Source organism: Culex pipiens, chromosome 3 (assembly GCF_016801865.2).
Source record: "Culex pipiens pallens isolate TS chromosome 3, TS_CPP_V2, whole genome shotgun sequence".
Taxonomy (NCBI): Eukaryota; Metazoa; Arthropoda; class Insecta; order Diptera; family Culicidae; genus Culex; species Culex pipiens.
In genome coordinates, this window is record NC_068939.1 from 65,182,595 (window position 1) to 65,204,763 (window position 22,169).

The 22,169-nt window shown below is 35.0% G+C and overlaps 1 protein-coding gene across 2 annotated transcripts; it reads right to left on the bottom strand.

Annotated features, from left to right (window-relative positions):
- Positions 1-4,017: 4,017 nt before the first annotated feature.
- Positions 4,018-21,206, bottom strand: LOC120421622 (integrin alpha-PS3-like). 2 transcript variants are annotated; one of them, XM_039584850.2, is made up of 7 exons: positions 21,048-21,206; positions 14,203-14,557; positions 9,924-10,291; positions 9,110-9,859; positions 5,846-6,560; positions 4,469-5,780; positions 4,018-4,403 (listed from the first exon to the last, which is right to left on the bottom strand). In XM_039584850.2, the coding sequence occupies exons 2-7, from the start codon at positions 14,475-14,477 to the stop codon at positions 4,356-4,358; spliced, it is 3,468 nt and encodes a 1,155-aa protein (XP_039440784.1). In that variant the 5' UTR covers positions 14,478-14,557; positions 21,048-21,206; the 3' UTR covers positions 4,018-4,355. The 2 variants fall into 2 exon arrangements, with proteins under 2 accessions (XP_039440784.1, XP_052566016.1); XM_052710056.1 differs by lacking the exon at positions 21,048-21,206 and adding an exon at positions 20,945-20,969.
- Between the last annotated feature and the right edge of the window lie 963 nt (positions 21,207-22,169).

The following is a 22,169-nucleotide window of genomic DNA, read 5'->3' on the forward strand; positions in this document are numbered from 1 at the left end:
AAAATTTTAGAAATTTAAGAATTTAAGAATTTAAGAATTTAAGAATTTAAGAATTTAAGAATTTAAGAATTTAAGAATTTAAGAATTTAAGAATTTAAGAATTTAAGAATTTAAGAATTTAAGAATTTAAGAATTTAAGAATTTAAGAATTTAAGAATTTAAGAATTTAAGAATTTAAGAATTTAAGAATTTAAGAATTTAAGAATTTAAGAATTTAAGAATTTAAGAATTTAAGAATTTAAGAATTTAAGAATTTAAGAATTTAAGAATTTAAGAATTTAAGAATTTAAGAATTTAAGAATTTAAGAATTTAAGAATTTAAGAATTTAAGAATTTAAGAATTTAAGAATTTAAGAATTTAAGAATTTAAGAATTTAAGAATTTAAGAATTTAAGAATTTAAGAATTTAAGAATTTAAGAATTTAAGAATTTAAGAATTTAAGAATTTAAGAATTTAAGAATTTAAGAATTTAAGAATTTAAGAATTTAAGAATTTAAGAATTTAAGAATTTAAGAATTTAAGAATTTAAGAATTTAAGAATTTAAGAATTTAAGAATTTAAGAATTTAAGAATTTAAGAATTTAAGAATTTAAGAATTTAAGAATTTAAGAATTTAAGAATTTAAGAATTTAAGAATTTAAGAATTTAAGAATTTAAGAATTTAAGAATTTAAGAATTTAAGAATTTAAGAATTTAAGAATTTAAGAATTTAAGAATTTAAGAATTTAAGAATTTAAGAATTTAAGAATTTAAGAATTTAAGAATTTAAGAATTTAAGAATTTAAGAATTTAAGAATTTAAGAATTTAAGAATTTAAGAATTTAAGAATTTAAGAATTTAAGAATTTAAGAATTTAAGAATTTAAGAATTTAAGAATTTAAGAATTTAAGAATTTAAGAATTTAAGAATTTAAGAATTTAAGAATTTAAGAATTTAAGAATTTAAGAATTTAAGAATTTAAGAATTTAAGAATTTAAGAATTTAAGAATTTAAGAATTTAAGAATTTAAGAATTTAAGAATTTAAGAATTTAAGAATTTAAGAATTTAAGAATTTAAGAATTTAAGAATTTAAGAATTTAAGAATTTAAGAATTTAAGAATTTAAGAATTTAAGAATTTAAGAATTTAAGAATTTAAGAATTTAAGAATTTAAGAATTTAAGAATTTAAGAATTTAAGAATTTAAGAATTTAAGAATTTAAGAATTTAAGAATTTAAGAATTTAAGAATTTAAGAATTTAAGAATTTAAGAATTTAAGAATTTAAGAATTTAAGAATTTAAGAATTTAAGAATTTAAGAATTTAAGAATTTAAGAATTTAAGAATTTAAGAATTTAAGAATTTAAGAATTTAAGAATTTAAGAATTTAAGAATTTAAGAATTTAAGAATTTAAGAATTTAAAAATTTAAGAATTTAAGAATTTAAGAATTTAAGAATTTAAGAATTTAAGAATTTAAGAATTTAAGAATTTGAGAATTTAAGAATTTTACCAAAAACGTTTTAAAATGGAATCCCAATACTCAATAATGCTGATTTCCTGTTTTTTTTATTTTTTTCGGCATATTTTTTGAGGTGCAGTTGAAATTTCTACAGCCTTTTTATTTTTTAAAAAATCGAACATAAATGGCAGAAGGCGATACACTTGTGTTTTTTTAAGATTATAATGTGAAATTGTCTCAGATTAGGTTTTAATTTGTCTGTTTCTCAGAAAAGCGGTGCGCTAGTTTTCAAAAAAATACTTTTTTTGAAACAATTGTATTTTTCGGCTAAAATTGGTATGGAACGGTTAGCGGTTAACAAATGTATTTGAAATCTCTTCAAATCGTTTCTAAAATTACCCAAAAAATTATCGAATTTATCAGCATTTTTGTAAATGTAAAGCAGTCAACAAATGACCATTTTGAAATGTGTTTCAGTTTATATTCGCTAAATCCTGATCTACAATGGCAAATCGCAGAATGTTGCGTTTGAAAACATGATGATTGTTTTCGCAAGAGTTTGCGTAAGTTTGATTGTAGATGAAGTGCTATGGAAAAAGTACATTGGTTTTGTTTTTGAAACAACATGCAAAGATAGAAATCTTAGGAGCAAATCCGTTAAATCTATGTTGACGACATCTCTCAAATCCTTTACCGATGACTCTGTGCTCTTGTACTAAGCTTACTGATTCTCCTAGAGAGCACAGTGGTATAGATAAAATGTTGTCGACTTAGAATAAAAATGCATCTAAATCCAGAAAATTGTAAACGATTTTGTTCAAAAAATTTCAGCGATTTCGAAAACAACAAACGTTTTTGAACTATTTTACGGATTCGCTTACAAGAATTCTATCCGTGTGTACAAACAATGTTCCATTTAAGTTTTAGATATTATTTTCAATTATTTCTGTGATTTTTTTTATATTTGATATAAGAATATTTTTCTTCCAAAATTTCTGGGGGGGCACAATGTATGGGCTGCCCCCCCAGCCAAATTTTAGGGGGGGCAAAAAGTACCGTGCCCCCCCAGAGTCGGCGCCCCTGGCACCCATGATTGTTCATTCCATCCCATGATCTTTTTCGAAAAAAAAACTTAAAAAAATTGGAATCAAGACTAACATTTCAAATGGGCGTAATATTAAATGTTTCTCCCTTTGTAATTCCAAAATTTTCAAAATATTTGTTTAACAAAAGATCATTAAATTACACAAATGTTTCATTTTGCATAATTGAAAATTGGACCATCAGTTGCTAAGATTTTGGCATTAGAAAATGTGGAATGTTTAGATGAGACATAAAAAAAATAAATTTTCAGCAACCAGAGGTTCAATCTTCAATGTGTCTAAGGCAATTTCGTTGGAAATTTTTTGAACTTTTCGAAAAAATATTTTCAGGAATAGACAATCATGGAAACTATTTTGAAAAATCGAAAATCGGGAATTTTTCAGTAAAAATTAAGCTTCAAATGGATATTTCGCATTCGCATAGAGATCTTAGCGGGTTGCAGACTGGATTTTGTCATGCCCGGGCAGACGGTAATAACAAAATTCATGCCATTTCAATAACAAATACTGTTAAAATAACAGAAAATGTTATGGAATCTTCTTGAAAGATCCATTTTTGCATAAGGGTTTAATAACAGTTTATGTTATCATAACAAAATTTGTTATTGGTTTGATATTGGTTGAAAGCCAAAACAACTTGGGAATAACATTTTTCGTTATGGAAGAATAACTCCAACTGTTATTGGGATGGTCGGATTAGTTGTTAAAATAACAAAAAATAAAAACAAAGATTTGAACGAAGAATAACTCAAAATTTTATCAGTCTGTTATAACAATAACAATACAATAACAAAAAAATCATAACGACGAATAACAAATCTTGTTATAAATAACATAAAATGATATTAGCCTAGTATTTTCAAATATCAAAAAATGTTATTCCCAAGTTATTTCCATCTGCTCGGGAAGGGTATTAAAACCAATTCTTCCAGAGCAGGACAGGCAGCACCATGAAAGCCGGCCGTTCCCATCTCCACCATTCACCGGGGTAGGAGTAAGGATTAGGACCACGGGAAATTTTGATGCTATACTTACTTAGAAAAAGGTAGCGAAATCGCAGGCTCTTTTTCTCAATCTATTGTGGGAATACCTATTTTTTCTGAATAGTCCTCATTAATACCTACAACTTTGCCGAAGACACTAAATCGATCAGAAAATTTCTTCAAAAGTTACAGATTTTCGAATATTTACGTACCATTTTTTCTATGGACAGCTGCCAAAATTGAATGGAGATTTGGGTGAACCAATCATACAAAATGGCTTATTTGGTCATAGGGAAGGACTTCAGAAAGTTTAAGCCAAACAAAAAAAATATAAATAAAATCCATTTCCGGTTTTTGTAGAGAATTGCTCCGCTGCATTTTTAAATTTTGCAAATCATATTTTTCATGAAAATTTGGCTGTGATATTTAATTCTATTGAACTTTGGGCGACATTCTTTATCCAAATTAAAAAAATAAAAACTGTTTAAAACTATTTTTCGACTTTTAAAATTTTCTTTATTTCTTGATTTATCTTAAATCCAAAGGAACTGAATGTTTTAAAAATAAATTATCGTTTCCCTAGTCAGTATTTAAAAATAAATTCTGATGAAATCGTGTCCTACAAATCTAACAAATGCTATTATGGCCGGTAAAATGCGTCTTTTCGTATTTACAAGAATGGTAAAAAAGGGTGCCACCAAGAGTGACTGTCTTCAAAATCGCTTACAGTCTAATCCTTACTTATTGCAAAATAAATAAAATAATGCACTTTTTTGGTAACGTCTCACTGTCTTTTTTGCTGTGAAAATTGGCGGCTCTGATCGCGTGTTTAGCGCTCATCATCCGTATCCGGCTGGGTTTGGTTCATCCGGACGCTCTGAAAAATAAAAAAATCTTTCGTTAGCAATGCAAAAACTTGAGAATTCTGTGTTCAAAACCCACCTCCCGATGCAACTTCTCAAACTCCTCCTTCTTCGTCCGCTTGAAGAACCCTGCCCGGTACAGCCCATACGAGATCAGCACCAGCAGCAGCAGCCCGCCGATCGTCGACACGATGTACACCCAGATGGGGGTGCTTTCGATGGCGTACTTGTACACCACCGTAAAGGGGTTGTTCTTGGCGACGCTGAAGCCAACGCCTTCCTCGTCTTCCAGTTTGCGTAGTTCGGAGAGAATTTGCAGGGCCAGGATGTCTTCGCGCTCGAGGAAACTCTCGGCTACGGCGTCCAGATTCAGCTCGAACTGCAGGTCGATCAGGATCGGGACGTTGCCGGGTTTGAAGTTGGCGATTTGGACGCTCACTTCGGCACATTCGATGAATATTGGCGAGTCGCAGCTGAAGTAGAGCGTGCGGTTGGTTGGGAGGCCGTTGAGGATGTCTGGGTTGACGGTGGGGAGACTTCGACGGGGGCGGGAGTGCTGGGCGAGTTGGTTGGTGTACTTGTTGTAGTGAAGATCGCTGAAGGTTGGGGCGGATCGACGACGACGACGGGTTTGGTAGTTGGCGCTGTCGTCTGAAGACGGGTCCGAGTGAGATTGGCCGGATAGGAGGCCAAAGTCCATACTGGCTTTGTACAGGTTGTCTACTTCTGGGAGTTGCGTCGAGTACTCGACCGGATTTGGGATCAGGATCACGTTGTTCTGCGTCCAGGTAAAGTCCAAGTTCTTGTAGTTGTAGTACCCGTTGATGTGGATGTCGTTGAAGCTGACGATCTTCAGCACATCCGCCGAACTTGGCTTGTGATAAACCAGTGGAACCTTCAACGCAAACGTCAAATCCCGCAGACTGCTCGGTCCATTGTTCATCACCTGAATCTGGTACGTCACGTTGATCTTTCCACTCTGACGCTGCAAGTTGACCTCACTAACCGATGACTTCCCAACCACTTCAATCTCGCTAAACTCCTGCAACTCCACGGTCGTCTCCAGCGCGTTATCCTCCTTGTTAGTCTCCTCACTGGTACTGAACACCTCGGCGTTGATCGAGAACGATTTCCCCTCCAACCGACTCATGTCCAGCACCAGCACCATCTTAGTCAACGCGTACGTCTTGAGCGCGAGTCCGTTGTTGAGATCGCACAGCAGGTTCAGCCCGTCGTTGAGGTTTGTGAGCTTACAATGGGAGGGTAACTTGGCCAGGGTTATCAGGGAGGGCAGCGTTACGTTCAGCTGGGGCAGGAAGGCGTTTTCACCCGTGTTGATCACGTCGTACTGGAGCGATGCGGTGCGGGTGCTTCCGATGATGTAAGGAGAACTGCAAAAGAAATACGTAGAATAACTCAATCACGTATCAATATTTCATGTTGCCCCACAACTTACCTGAGATCAACCCAAGCCGCCTTCAAATTCAACTCCGCAATGCACGTCTCTCCTGCGCAGCCAGTCTTGAAGGAAATCTTCTCCGTGACCGTACTTGGCACCGCAGGATCAGTCATGACGCAATGCTCACAGAACTCACTGTTGGTCGGGATGTTGCTGATCACCTTGTAGCTAAACTCGACCATAATCGGCTTGTAAATATCGGCGAACGACGGCTTCACCCGCACGTCAAACTCCTGACAAAAGTCGTCGTAGTTGATCTTGCTAGTCCCACTAATCGAATTACTTCCGTCACTCAGCTGAGCCCTCCCATTTTGGTTGTCCACCTTTAGCGTGTACCCAAAGCTCACGTCGTGCTGGATGTTCGTAGCGGACTCGTACCGCCAGCAGGCCGTCAGCTGGAAGGCCGTTTCCTCTGGAGAAAGTTCCCGCTTGGAGGAACTCACCGTGCTGAAAACTCGCACCACCGGGTAGGTCTTGTACACGTACACCGCTTCTTCGTTCGGCGATCCAATCGCGAGATCGTGGTAACCGTTCCCATCGATGTCTGCCCCGCGGGAGAGGGCGTGACCGAACATGGGTTGGGCTGAGGGGTTCATGAGGTCATTCGCGGGGGGGACTAGCCGCTGGGAGGGTTTGGTGCGGAGACCCGAGGGCGAGCCGAGGTAGATGTAAACGGCACCGTTTTCCTCGAACGGAGCGCCGATGGCGATGTCTGTAAGGAGGTATGAATACTGTAAGTAACTTTTTGTTTATGCATACATTTTGATATTAAATTTGATTTTTTCAAAGGCCACAAATGTAATGGCACCAAGGATCACCAAGGTTGTTAACCATAAAATTATCGAGGCTCGATAACGAGTCGATAATTTCGATAAGATTTTCGCCGATAATGGACGATAACGCAGAGTTAACCGTTTGTTGCCGAATTTTTTTACCATTTTTTTATTTTTCCCGTGTTTAGGAGGTCATTTTGAAGCACTTTATGGTTTACGAAAAACTTTACTTCTCTTGTTTTATGTTTTTCTTGGTTCATTTTTAGTATTTTAAGTTGCATTAATCTTGTTTAGTTTATGTTTGTTTTTGGTAGTAATGGCCTGTTCTATTCCCTCCTATCATTAAATTTTGCCTAACTAATTTTTTCATGCTTTTACAGCCATTTTTCAATTTTTTGCTTTTTTTTACATTTTCTAATATAAATTGGCACCATTATCATTTAAATTTAAAGAAAAGATTTAGAAACCGAATTAGAATTCTGTATATTCAAAAATACGACACGAATGCCATTGCAATGGTAAAATGTCTTTAATAAAACTAATAATAATAATCATTGAAATTGTAAAAAATTGCGTAGAGACAAATTACTGCATACTTCTTCTTACTTAAAATATGTTGGTGTTATTCAAAAACACAGCCAAAGTTGACCCCTAAAAAATGAAATTTTAAAAACATTGGCAAAGTCACATAAAACAAGTAAAATTACCAACCCTTAAATTTTCTAAAATTATAAAAGTTCTTCTTTCCAATGCTTTTTAAAGATCAAAAATTGGTTTTAAAATTAATTTTTGGCGATTTTTTTTAAATCGAAGCCCGTCTAAAGGCGGGGTTGAGTTGTAGAGGGTTAAAACAGGGAGAAGGGAATACTCTTTGGTTAAAATCTTCCTAAAAAAAAAAAAACATTTACAACGTGAAAAAGCATGACAAATTTCGCTTCGTTTGATACCCATATTGCAAATTATGAAAATTTTAGTACTTTCGAAAAAAAATCGGTATTTTGTGAACAATGATGAGTATTTATACTTTGAATCTTAGGCCGCTGCAAAATTTCAATGTTTTTTGTCTCCCCCCCCTCCGCTTTAAAATAGGTCCGAAAAATCAGGGGGAAAAAATATTTTATATTTTTTTTAAACTTAAAAATTTTAATGGAAATAGAAGTTTCTGAAAACAATTTTAATTGCATTTTCCTGCGTTTAAATCATATTTAGCATATCTGAGATTGATCAAAACAATGTGATATTTGTCAAATTCCGTTTTATAGTATGTACCGCAAAAAGTTTTTTTTCGGCGAAAAAATAAAACGTAAATACTTCGATATTATGAAAACTAATGATTGCAAAACAACTGGGCAGGTGTAAAATGCATTTTTAAACACTTTTTTTTATTCAAATGTCAATACCATGGCTTGCAATTTCATTTTTTTTTATCCTCAAAAAAATAAGGACCGTCAAAACCTTTCAGACCCCCATCTTCTCTAATGTGCCACGTCATTTGTGGATGGCGGCAACATTTTCAGATCTTTAATAAAACAATGTCCTATACAAAATTTGAGTGTTTGAGCAACTTTCGTGATGTTCAAGATAAACCATGTTGATGTTTTAAATAATCCAGCAGAATAAGAGAATTCGTAACATGAAATCCTTCTTAATATAAATTGATGGTTACTCTCATTTCATTCACCACGACAATGAAAGAGATGATGTAAATTTTAAAGGGCAAAAACAATCTTTAATATTTCCTTACTAGGAAAAACGTCATGCATACACACTATGAGTCATTTTTAAATCATGATATCTAGAGCAAAATATGAAAGGGGCGGTACGACATTGCTCTTTAAGGCCTTTCATTACACGTGTTGTAATGGGAAGAAAGGCCGTAAGAGCAATGTCATACACAGAAAAAAAAATCATGGTAATATTACATCTGGGAAGGGGTACATCTTTTATGTCAGAAAAAAGGTGTAATTTTACCTCTGAAAATGTGTAATTTTACCACTTTTCTGTTGTAATGTCACTTTTTCAGTCTAAATTGAGGTAAAATTACATCATAAAAGAGGTAATATTCAACCTTCCAAAATTAAAGCTTCCAAATTTACATTATTTTTTTCTGTGTACCGCCCCTTTTAAATGTTAATTCAGATATCTAGAAATTGTTTTTTAAAGGTCCGACAAACTAAATTTATTTTTTTGCTTTTTGGGTTTTTTGAAACCGTCTCAAGTCCGGGGTATTCAAAAACACTTAAAAAACAAAAATAAAGGTTTTTTTATTGAACCTTTAAAAAAACTACAGATATGTCGTTGATTGTTAAAATAAACTATTTATGATTTCATTACAAAACTATCGATACATTTTGGAAGAGAAAAAAAATCTCCACTTTCTCGCAGAAAGGTTTCATGCTGATTCATTGTGACAGTAGTGATGGCTGTTTCCATGAATTTAGTGTTTTCAATAATGATAATAAAAAAACACAGAGATCAAAAAAGTTACCTGAATACCCATCCATGTTGACGTCTCCAATCTTGGCCATACTGATCCCGAACCGTCCACCGTGTTCGTACTTGGTCGTCAAAATCTGCTGCAACTGGAAGCTCAACTTTCCCTCGTTCATGTACACATAAACCACTCCGTTCTCGTAGTCCGAGTTCCAGCTGTGCATCGGCGCCGAAATGGCCAAATCCGGCAGCCCGTCTCCGTTGAAGTCCTCCGTCAGCAGGGCATAGCCAAAGTACTCGCCCTGCTGCTGACCCGGGAAGGTGTACAGAATCTTGATTTGCGTCTCGTGGAACGAGTCCGCGTTGATGATGTCAAAGATGTACACCTCGCCCGTTTGCAGCTGCATCTGCGGTGCACTGGCCACGTACAGCAGCTTGGTGTTGTCCTGGAAGAAGCCCGAACTGACGGCGTACCCAAAGTACGAGTCATCATCCAGCTTGCTAAAGTACGGATTGGGCACATCGGTGACGTAGCTGATGATCTGCCGCTTGGGACGACCATCCGACGACGACGTCCCCGACTGCCAGCTCCAGTTTCGTTCGCCATCGCGCCGACTCAGGCCACCCATGTCTTCGTTGATCTGGCGCCGGTACCGGATGACCGTGCCGCGCCAATTGAACACACCTGGCGCCCCGATCAGAATCTCCTCGCCGTCGTCGGTCACGTGCACGGCCAGGCCCTGCTCGCCGTACATGTAGTTGTAGTACTGCACGTTGTGCTTCGGGTCGCGGTACAGCTGTTTGTCTGGGGGAAAAAATGAGAACGTTTCGTTAGAACTGGAACAGGTGCGTTCAATTACTCGACTAACCTTTAACTCTCAGCGGATAGATTGGCTTCACCGACTTGGGTTCCCCATTTTTAGTGCCATCCGTTACGTAGCAAATCCCGTGCAGCAGATAGTAGTCCACCAGTTCCGTGACGATCTTCGGAGCACACACCACGAACCGATCTCCATCGGCCCCATGTCCATCCATGGAGGCACCCAACATTTGAAAGTCCTTCTTTTCACTGCTGTACGCAAATGGTTCGTTCTCATTGTTGGTGTTGCCCATCCGGTCCACGTAGTACGGGGCGCATTCGCCGCTGTCATAGTGACACTTGTACAGGGCACCGGTTTCGTTGAGCTTGCGCTGCGAGGCAAGGTCGGATTGGGCTCGGGGTGCGCCAACGAGCACGCTGGAAGGGGAGGAGGGGGAAACGAGAATAAATATTGGTTCAGTTTTGTTTGAAAAGCTTACATATGAATATTGAACAAATAGTTTACACAAAAAGGTTATGGCGATAGGATGTAATTTATTTTTACGAAAATTCAAGGGCTTGCTAATCCCTTTAAAAATATTAGCTCGATTGTACGAAAATGAGACGTTTTCTCAGAAAGGAGCAATTGAATAAAACTTTTTTTTTGTGTTTTATATTTAAGCTGAACTTTGTGAGATTTTTTTCAAAACCAAAGTGGCCCCAAATCATTTGGTCCATTAAAATCTGCATGCATTTTTGAACGCCTCAAAAATTAAAAAAAATGTATTTCAACACGGAAAGGGGATCCATCGCCAAATCGCGATAAAGTTCGCTAAAACTAGCGAAAAATGTCACTAATTTCTCAGCCTGCACAAAAATTACCTAGAATCGCTAATTTTTTTCGCTGGTTTGGAAACCGATGAAATTCTACCAAACCAGTGAAAAAAAAACACTGGTTTGGTGAAAAATGTCGCTGTTTGGGGGATCAGTTTTGCTAGAATCAGAAAATTTTCTCGCTGGTTTGGAAAAAGCGGCAGGGCACCAAAATCAACCAGGAGATTATTGTACTAATTTTGGGAAACAATTCGCTGGTCCAGCGGTTTTCTATCGCTGACGTCCGGGTTTTTTTTTCCGGCGGCAGCAGCTCGTACCAAAATCAACCAGGAGATTATTCTACTGGTTTCGGCGAAAAATCCGCTGGTTCAGCGAATGTTTCCACTGGACCAGTGTTTTTTTGCACTGGATCAGCGTTTTTTATCACCGACGATTGTTTTTTTTTGTTTTGGCGGCAGAAGCCTATGCCAAAATAAACCAGAGGATTTGAGAACCAGAGATTAATTGGGAATCGTGTAAAGATTTCGCAGTAACGGAAGCAGAATTAAAAGAAAGTCCAGCCAGGTTGTACTTACTTGCCACAGCACAAACTGTTCCGCGGCCATGGTCAAGTTCCTCGCCTACGATTCTTGCTGCCACCTGCGACAATTTGTGCACTCATCTATGCAGCAGTACAAATACATCTCCAGCTTCACTGCACCGTATTTTTCTGCTGCGAGAACTTTATGGAAACGTGCTTCTTTTCATTGAAAAGAACCATCACCTGTTGAGTATGTATTTTAATGCTGAACACTTGATGCAGAACTTTTTCATGCTTTTTTGTTTTGAAAAAACCCCTAAAGCAATTCGATTGCCACAAATCGCTTCCAAACGTGAACAATAACAAACATTTATGACGGCTGTCGGAAGGATGTGTATCAAACCAGCGAAAACTTTCGCTGGAAAAGAAACCGTTTCGCGCAGCCACCTTTTTCAGCGAAAAATTTCGCTGGTTTAGAGAAAAATTTCGCTGATATCAGCAAAACCAACCCAGCAAAATTCGGTCGCTGGTTTGGCGATCGATCCCCTTTCCGTGAAATGTTTTTTTTTCTGATCAATTTAACGATGCAAAGTTACAGGTGCCCATATGTTTTATGAACGAAAAATTCAGGAATCATAGTAACATTCCAATAAGCTATCCATTTTTTAATTACACTCTTCAAAGTTTTTTTGTGTGTGCAAAATAACCATTTTGATAAAAATCATTTTTGGATATATTTAAGATTACCTTCAGCAGAAGTAGAATTGGGTCTGGGACGAGATTGGAAGATTGAATCACGAAATTTATAAGACATTGCTTCTGTAGTGGTGTTTAGTAAATCAATAAAAAATTAACATACAAGAGAATTGCTTTAAGAATTTCATTTTTATACTGTTTATTCTACAAATAAAGATTAATTTATTGGGAAATGGCTGTGCGTAAACAAGAAAAAATATGTGTTCTTTTCTTTATTTCCATGAATTGTAGAATTTTATAATGAAAAACTAATGATTGCAAAACAATTGAACTAGAGTAAAATGCATTTGAAAACACTTTTTCCATGGAAATGCTGAAACTATGGCTTGTTATTTCAATATTTATATTTTTTTTATTGTTTTACCTCCCCCCCCCCTCTCCTCCCTCGACCCCGGCCAGAGCCGAAGGACAACAACTTTGAAAAATATTTGCATCGGCCTAATGCATTTTGAAGTGAGTGAGTGAGTGCTCTGGGGAAACCATGGGCGTAAGAGGGTTAAAAAAATAGGGGATAAAAAATAATTTTGTTCAGAAATTTTTTTTTTTCATTCAAGATATTTTTTTATGGATCGAAAACTGATTTGAATAAAATAAAATTAAAGATATTTTTCAAAGATTTAGCCACCCTCCACCCCCTTCCCTTTTTTAAAAATCGAGCCGAAAAATCAGGTATCAAAACAATTTTTTTTTTCAAAAAACTTCAAAATTTAATGGAATTAGAAATCTGATAAACAATTTGAAATGCATTTTCCTGCGTTGATAATAGAAATTTTGAAAACTAATGATACTGGAACTGGACAGGGGTAAAAAAAATTAATCCATTTTTCATTTAAATGTTGAAACCATAGCTTGTTATTTCAATTTTATTATTTTTTATTTTTTTGTTCTCCTTTTTCCTCGACTTTGGTCCAAGTTTTACATTGGCTTCAATTTTTTTTTGCAACGGCCTTAAAACAACAGTTCGGAAAAAGATTTGTTTCTAAGTTAATAGCCCAAAAATATCTTCAGAATTATAGGCATTTTAAGCAGAACAAGTTTTTATTTTTGAAATTTTATGAATTCAACAATATTTGTTTTGATAACAAAAAAATTATATTGTTATGAAAACAAAAAAAAATCGCTCCCGAAATTCTTCATGAAAATCAATCAGCTGATGATTTTTTTTGAATTTCCTTTTCAGCACCACTTTAAAATATTTATTTCACTATTTTTAAACACGTCACCCATCTACAAAATGTGACAAGTCATTTTTCGACGTGTGACGTTAAACTTGCAAGTGTAGCAGTGAATAAGATTTTCCGCCGAATAATCAAGATGATGATTTTTTTAGATTTCTTTTACCGATCTTTCGTGCGCGAGAGAGGAGAGCCATGCTCCCTTCGGATTTTTTCTCTTGATGAACGTCCAATGATTTTCTTTTGATGATGATTATTCCATCGCTGGTTGGGATTGAAAATACTTTAATTGATCATTGATTGGTCCAACATTTGTATATTCTTTTTTAAATTCTAAGCCGAGCCAAATAGTTGAGCCTTCTTTTTTAATTTTAGTTAGTTTTTAATTTGTAGATGATCTGATTCTTTTCCATGAATTCAAATTTATACTCTACGTAAATGTAAGTCAAGACATATTTTTATTAATAATTTATCGTGATTTTTTGCAGTTCAGTCATCAACATTCAGATGACTTTATTGGTCTACCGGTTGGAGTTCCCTGGGGGCACAAAAGGGTCCCGAAAGGCTATAACGTCACTTCACACTTATTGATTTTGCGTTTTTTCTGCTGGTTGAAAACTTAAAATTACTAACTATCATTGAATAAACTTAACAAAACCAGATTTTTTGAGTTTTCATTAAATTTCTCCAAAATCACTTAAAGAAATTAAAATACAGCAATAAAACAATTCTCCCAAAGATTCACAGTTCATTCACACTCATATCTGGTCAGTATTCGGCCAGCTGACCAGCCAACAGTCACTAACTTCTTCCCTCTTATCTATTCTGTCCAAGACAAAGCCCGCGGTGAGTAGGAAGTGCAGAAAATAAACTGCATGATACAGATATCAACCCTACAACATTGCATTCCTTGCAACTCTTGGGCGTGCACTTTTTCCCCAAGATAACAACCACACATTACGCACATCCTGCAAAATAACAACCTCAACTCAACTGTTTGCCCAGAACTTGCTCATCACTTAGCGTGGCCCACGATGAATCAAGTGTTGATTGGTGGTACTCACCCTCCAGGCCTCAGGTTGAGCGCGAACCCAAAATATGACGAACGCACCTTTTCCCGGAACGTTTGCAGGGTGGGTTCTTTGAACACATGATTTGGCTGGGGCGACAGATTAAAGCCGCCGGCTAGCTGGACGACGACTGACAGCACTAATATCACAGACAAGGTGGCAGTTGACGGCTTCATTGGCGATGACGACGGCAGGTGGTGTTTGCTTTGGATTTCACTTTTTAACACTCTGGATTGTGCGGCTACTGATGATGGCTTGAATGACTTCATTTTGAAACGGCACTTTTTTCTGTTTGTTTGCCTCGTCACTAAGAACTTACATTGCTGACGAAACCTTAAAGGGTTAGGATCTGGAAGCGTTGAGGAAGTGGAGAAAAGACACGTTTAGTTTCACATCAATCACTGGCTAACTGTCTCAATGTCGTGGAAGAAGTTGTGTGGATCAGTCATTCAGTAGAACATCGAGACAAAGCTGAACGACGCTATGAGATGAATCACTCACTACCCTTACTCTATACTTTAACAGTGGCTGTGAGATATCGCCTGGAAGAGTAACTCTAGGAGATTAATTGTCGCTTTCCAGGCGAAATATCCACATGATCTGTCAGTTGAGTTGTGGTTTAGACGTTTGGACAGGTGGTAATATAGATTCAGGCATTGTTTGCTAGCAGTGATAATATTTATTTTATCCACATTTTGTGTACAAACTTGATAACTTGGATTTTAAAGAAAATTCTTTGTATTGGGTTTATTGATTATTCGCGAACTATGATACTTTTATATTTTTCAAAAAAAAAAGAATAAATAAAAATGTTATTTTTGCTCTACTAATAACAAATTTCACATTCCTGTAATATATTTGCTTCAACTATATCCCAATTTGAAATTTGCAAAAAATATTCGGATCCTGTTTCTGATTAATCTTTTGCAACGAAATTGTATAGAACAGCAACTTTAATGGTCAAAATGAGTTTGAGGATTAATTTATGGCTTGACTGCTTGTAAAAAATCATGCAACTTTGAAAAAATATATAAACTTTCTAATTTTTTTGCCATCTTTCAAATCGTCCCAAATAAATGAAAATATTATTAGTATTTTTGTTGAGATGGATTTTTTTCAAATCAAAGTGTTTGGACATTGAAAATCTATACTCAACAACCATAAAATTGATTTATTTTTTTCTTAGTGACCATAAAATAAAATTAAAAAAAAAATCAAGAATTTTTTTTTGTCATGACAAAAAACTTATCTCAGAACAAGTATTTTCAACATGTGAATAAATAAGAATTATTTAATATGCCTTAAAAATCTAATTTCTAGCGCTTTTTAACTTAAAACACTATTTCATTAAATCACAACTCAAAATTTTCAAATATTTGGAGCGAGTTTTTTAAATAAGTTGCATTCTTTGGGTAAATTTCATAAGATACATGGTTTCATATCATTTCATGGTTTTGTGATATGATTTTAGTGATATGGTATTCAGCCTTATAAATTAATTATATTAAAATAATTTTGAGTATTTAAAGTGGTCGAAATCAAAAGATATTTTTTCATATTTAACCCTCTTACACCCTTCGTAGCTCGCTGCATAAATTTATAGCTTCAATCTGTAAATTCTCGAATGTCTAGAAATAAATTCTTCTCACTAGAGCGTCCAATTTCCCGTCCCGGGAAAAAATTTCCCGGGAATTCCCGGGATTTCCCGGATAAAAATATTTCCCGTTTCCCGGGAAATTTGTGAATTTCCCGGGAATTCCCGAAATACAAGCAGAAGTATACACTTTCCTACCTTTTTGGCACCAATGTTTTGAAATTATACAAAAAATAATAATTGGAGAACCTGATTCATATTGAACAAATCAGATTGTCTGTAAATTTCATGTCAAGGTTTAACTCAGATAATATTTATTTCTGAAGTATTCACCACTAGGAATATTGTTTGCTTATATGTTGGGCAACAACAGTTACGCTGTTATTGAATGAATATTAACTATTTTATTTTTGACAACCTTTTTTATGTTTTTTTTTTGTAATATCATTTGAAAATAAGATATGTACATCTTCCGGCCAATATCAACATTGAGATTTGTTTGACTTTTTTTACCTTGAACATGTTGGATGGAAATTGAACTGATATAATTAAATTTTTAAAAAAGGTTTGTGTGAGAAAATTTTGTTTCTAAGTATTCGAGAAATTACAGATTGAAGTTATAAATTTATTTATATAAGAAAAAATATCGTTGAATCTCAACCACTTTCAAATACTCAAAATTATTTTAATCTTATTGATTTAATAGGCTAAAATCATATCATAAAACCATGAAAAACCATTAAAAAACAACTTCGTATCAAATTTCCTAGTTGAAAAATAGTGTTTCAAGTTAAAAAGCGCTAGGAATTAGATTTTCAAGGTAAATTCAATGATTATTTATTTATTCACAAGTTGAATTTTTTGGTTTTTTTATTTTAACTTTCTGGTCACTGTGACAAATTAAAAAGTCATTTTATGGTTGTGGAGCATAGATTTTCACTGTCCAAACACTTTGATTTAAAAAAATCCTTCTCAACATAAATACTAATCATATTTTCTTTCATTTGGGACGATTTAAAAGATTTAAAAATTAGAAAGTTTATATATTTTCTCAAAGTTGCATGATTTTTTACAAGCAGTCAAGCCATTTATTGATCCTCTCACTCATTTTGACCATTAAAGTTGCTGTTCTATACAATTTCGTTGCAAAAGATTAATCAGAAACAGGATAAGAATAATTTTTGTAAAATTTCAAATTTCCCGGGAATTCCCGGGATTTCCCGGGAAATTTGTTGAAAATTTCCCGTTTCCCGGGAATTTTGTAACCCCGGGAAATTGGACGCTCTACTTCTCACACAAACCTTTTTTGAAAAATTAATTAGGCCGATGCAAATATTTAAAATAGTGTTGTCCCTCGGCCCTGGCCAAGGTCAAGGGGGGGGCAAAAAAATAAAAAAATATAAAAAATTCAATAACAAGCCATAGTCTTCACATTTAAATGAAAAAAGTGTTTTAAAATGCATTTTACCCTAGTTCAGTTGTTTTGCAATCTTTAGTTTTCAAAAAATCTAAGATCTGACAAAAATAAAAATTGTATCGAAAAAAAAAAGATTTTGCATCGAAAATATTCAAAAAATCTTTAGATTTTTTAATGAACCCAAACATGTTAAAAATGATTTTAAACGCAGGAGAATGTTTTTTTATTTGATTTCAGGTAGTTGCACTTGAATTTTCATTGAAATTTTGAAGTTTATTGTAAAAATATTTTTTTTGCCCCCTGATTTGTCGGGCAATTTTTGAGGGGGGGGGGGGGGGGGGGGGGGACAAAAACTTTTAAAAATATTTGTACCAGCTTTATTTCAGTTCAATTTCCATCCAACAAGTTCAAGGTAAAAAAAAGTTAAACAAATCTCAATGTTGATCTTGACCGGAAGATGTAAATATCTTATTTTCAAATGATATAACAAAAAAAAATCGTGTAAAAAGGTTATGAAAAATAAAATAGTTTATTTTCATTCCATAACAGAGTAATTTTGGTTGCCCAACATATAAGCAAACAATATTCCTAGTGGTGAATGCTTCAGAAATAAATATTATCTGAATTAAACCTTGACATGAAATTTACAGACAAGCTGATTAGTTCAATATGAACAGTAGATTGAAATAAATAAAATCAAATCAGGTTCTCAAATTATTATTTTTTGTATAATTCCAAAGCATTGGTGCCAAAAAGGTAGGAAAATGTATACGGGTAATTCTCCGCCAACTCACAACTGCTGTGTGAGTTGGCGACCCCTCTTCGATTTGCGTGAAACTTTGTCTTTATTGGTAACTTTTGTCCCTGATCACGAATCCGAGGTCCGTTTTTTGATATCTCGTGACGGAGGGGCGGTACGACCCCTTCCATTTTTGAACATGCGAAAAAAGAGGTGTTTTTCAATAATTTGCAGCCTGAAACGGTGATGAGATAGAAATTTGGTTTCAAAGGGACTTTTATGTAAAATTAGACGCCCGATTTGATGGCGTACTCAGAATTCCGAAAAAACGTATTTTTCATCGAAAAAAACACTAAAAAAGTTTTTAAAATTCTCCCATTTTCCGTTACTCGACTGTAAAAAATTTTAGAACATGTCATTTTATGGGAAATTTAATGTACTTTTCGAATCTACATTGACCCAGAAGGGTCACTTTTTCATTAAGAACAATTTTTTTTATTTTAAAGTTTCGTGTTTTTTCTAACTTTGCAGGGTTATTTTTTAGAGTGTAACAATGTTCTACAAAGTTGTAGAACAGACAACTACAAAATTTTTGATAATTAGACATAAGGGGTTTGCTTACCAACATCACGAGTTATCGCGATTTTACGAAAAAAAGTTATGAAAAAGTTACTTTTTGCGTTTTTCTTTGTTTCGTCGTCCGTTTCTGTCGCGGGTGACCATGAACGGCCATGATCGATGACGACCAACTTTTACAAAACTTTTTTTTCGTAAAATCGCGATAACTCGTAATGTTTATGAGCAAACCCCTTATGTCTATATATCAAATTTCTTGTAATTGTCTGCTCTACAACTTTATAGAACATTATTACACTCTAAAAAATAACCCTGAAAAGTTAGAAAAAACACGAAATTTTAAAATGTAAAATTTTGTTCTAAATGAAAAAATGACCCTTCTGGGTCAATGTGGATTGAAAAAGTACATTAAATTTGCCATAAAATGAAATGTTCCAAAAAATTTTTACAGTCGAGTAACGGAAAATGGAAAATTTTTTAAAACTTTTTTATTGTTTTTTTCGATGAAAAATACGTTTTTTCGGAAGTCTGAGTACGCCATCAAATTGGGCGTCTAATTTTACATAAAAGTCCCTTTGACACCAATTTTTTTTTTCATCACCGTTTCAGGCTGCAAATTATTGAAAAACACCTCTTTTTTTGCATGTTCAAAAATGGAAGGGGTCGTACCGCCCCTCCGTCACGAGATATCAAAAAACGGACCTCGGATTCGTGATCAGGGACAAAAGTTACCAATAAAGACAAAGTTTCACGCACATCGAAAAGGGGTCGGGGCAACTTTTCCCGATTTCGGGTGAGTTGGTAGAGAATTACCCATACTTCTGCTTGTATTTCGGAAATTCTCGGGAAATTTACAAATTACCCAGGACACGGGAAATATTTTAATTTTTTCCCGGGACGGGAAATTGGACGCTCTAGTTTGAAATAGTAAGTTTTTAGATATTGATTGATTTTTAAAAATTTGATATTTTATTAAAAAATAAGTAGGAAATTAAAACACATTTTCAATAAATGTTTTTAAAGCAATTATTTTTTGTTGAAATATTTAATGGTGTGTTCTAAATCACAATCATTAGATTTCTTCCAGTATTTGATCGACTCGATTTATTATTATGTTAAAAGGGTTTCTAGCAAATTTTAGTTTATTTCTGAAAATTACCAAATCTTCAAAACTATACATCTTTAAACCCTCAAATCTTCAAAAGTTATAAAAGGGATAAAATTTGTAATTTATATCTAAATGTATTTTTCGTTTTGATATCTTCAAATAATTAAATCTTATTAAAATGAAGGTAAATCTTTGTGAATTTCATTAGATAGCCTTATATGGAGAGGCGAAATGCTTTCTAAGTATCATTATTGTCTTTAAAAAATTGTTAATTTCATAATTTTTGTAATTTTTAAAGATTTCAAGTCCTAATAAAGACAATTGAACCCCTGCGAAACTCAGTGAATTTTTGGGGAACGGTCTTCTAAGATGAATAACAGAACTAAGTTTGACTTCAAATTGATTCAGTTATGATCGATCACTCAGAAAATTTGAACAAAAAATACAAATTTACACAATTTTAGGAATGTTTTTCACGGGTGCTAAGTTGAGTAGTTTTTGAAGCGACCTTAACTCGGACTGCTTTTGGTAACAGGCGGCACCTTCCTAACTCTTTTTAGAGACTTGGACTCTAACTCCAACAACAACTCCCTACTACGGCTTCTACAGATCTAGCGTCTTCGACTCCAGTTTCTCAGAATTTGCTAATCAGAGGATTACGAATTCAACTTCTGTTCTTTGAAAAACTCGACGCTACAGACTCCGGCCCCGACTCCAACTCCACAGCTCTGTTTTTACATCCTTAAACTAAACAACTTCCATTACTCTGTCAATCACCAAACCTGTCCCATGGCCACACGCTTGACCCACAAAACTGTCAACGCCACTCGCGTAACGAATGATCGATTGCGTAACCACATCACAAACAATCCATTATCATTGTCCGCCTCGAGGATCAGATCTTGAGACGTCGTTGTCACCGTCGCACACTCCTGTAATTGCAAACATTTCCTGCTTTCTTCTTAGCATCATGGTCACCATTCAGCAGCTGAAGATCAGACACGAATGAATCACAAACTCGTAACCACTGTTGTTCCTGAATTTAGCCATTTTAACCTACAGTTGAGACTTTTTTTTGACGGGTTGCACGATTTTTGGCAAGGTAGGAATTCACGATGAGTCACACGAGTTGTCTGCAGATCTTGCGATCAATTTCGGCTTTGCAGGGATTTCTGCTACGCAAATCTTCATTCACAACGTGCTTGTTTGACACTAATCACTCTGATGGCTCAATAACCGATCGTATTTGCACAACTATGATTTCAAGCCACACCTAAAACATAACCAAAACTCAATTGACACCTTTGCCAAACTGCAGCACTGACAGATCGCTTATCACACCACAACTTCTTCTTCTTCTTCTTAGACCACTCTGCACTGCTACTGATAACAGGCGGCACCTTACCCAGATAAACACGACTTCACACAAAAAGCTGTCCCAATATCTACCAAACTGCTTGCGAAAGATAAGCTAACGGACTCAACTCTTTCTCACAAGTTTAAAAAAAACGTCCACGCGCGCCGGCGGTTAAGGCTCAACTGGTTCTGGTGGTTGCCTGCTGAAGCGATACAACGCAACGCGATTGTGAATGACCGCAACGCGAATGAATTTTGAGAGGCGAGAGAGAAAATGAGTGCGAGATATGATAAAACTATGAATGAAGCATTTGAGTTGTTTTGAGTTATAGCACGTGCTTGGTTTAGGAGGAGAGTCATGTTTTGGGTTGGAAAGTTGTTTGTTTTGATGCTAAACAATATAAATTAACACCTTTAGGAAACGTTTTGTAATAGTACATATCGACCGTATAAGTGTTAAAAGACACGCTCTAAATGTGACGATCAGCTTCACAGACAGCATTCTTATCCTTTATGATAAAAGTGACGTTGAATGGATTTATCAAATGAAGGTCAGAACACACAAGTTGATAAAATTTAAAACTATAAAATCACTTGAAAATAAAAAAAAATACCATTATGTTTAACGGTGAACATTACCCAGGGCTTTTGCACCGAGATTTCTGATACTTTCATATAAGTTTTCTGAAAACTACGAGAATCGCTATTTTGATTAAATTTGATACATTGGCTCAATTCTGAGGTTCAATTCAGTGGGAAAAATTGCATGAAAAGACATATAGAGCTGGGTTAACAACCTGTAGGTTTGTCACCCTGCATGTCAATAATTTTAAATAAAAGCCACATTCATATACAACAACTTTACCTAAGACACCATTTTGCTAGCTTGCTTCCTTATTACGTAAAAAAAAGATTTCGAAATATCTACCGAAATACTGGCAGCAGGGATGGAATAATCGCGAAAAAATCAATTTCGCTTGCGAACTTTCTTCACCCGCGAAAGAGAGAGGAGGCAATTCACGCAAAAGAAAATCGCTCCGGAAATTCTCCAAGAAAATCAATCTGCTGATGATTTTTTTGTGGATTTCCTTGTCAGCACCACTCAAAAATATTTATTTCACTTTGTTTACACACATTGTCCATCTACAAAATGTGACAGGTCATTTTTCGA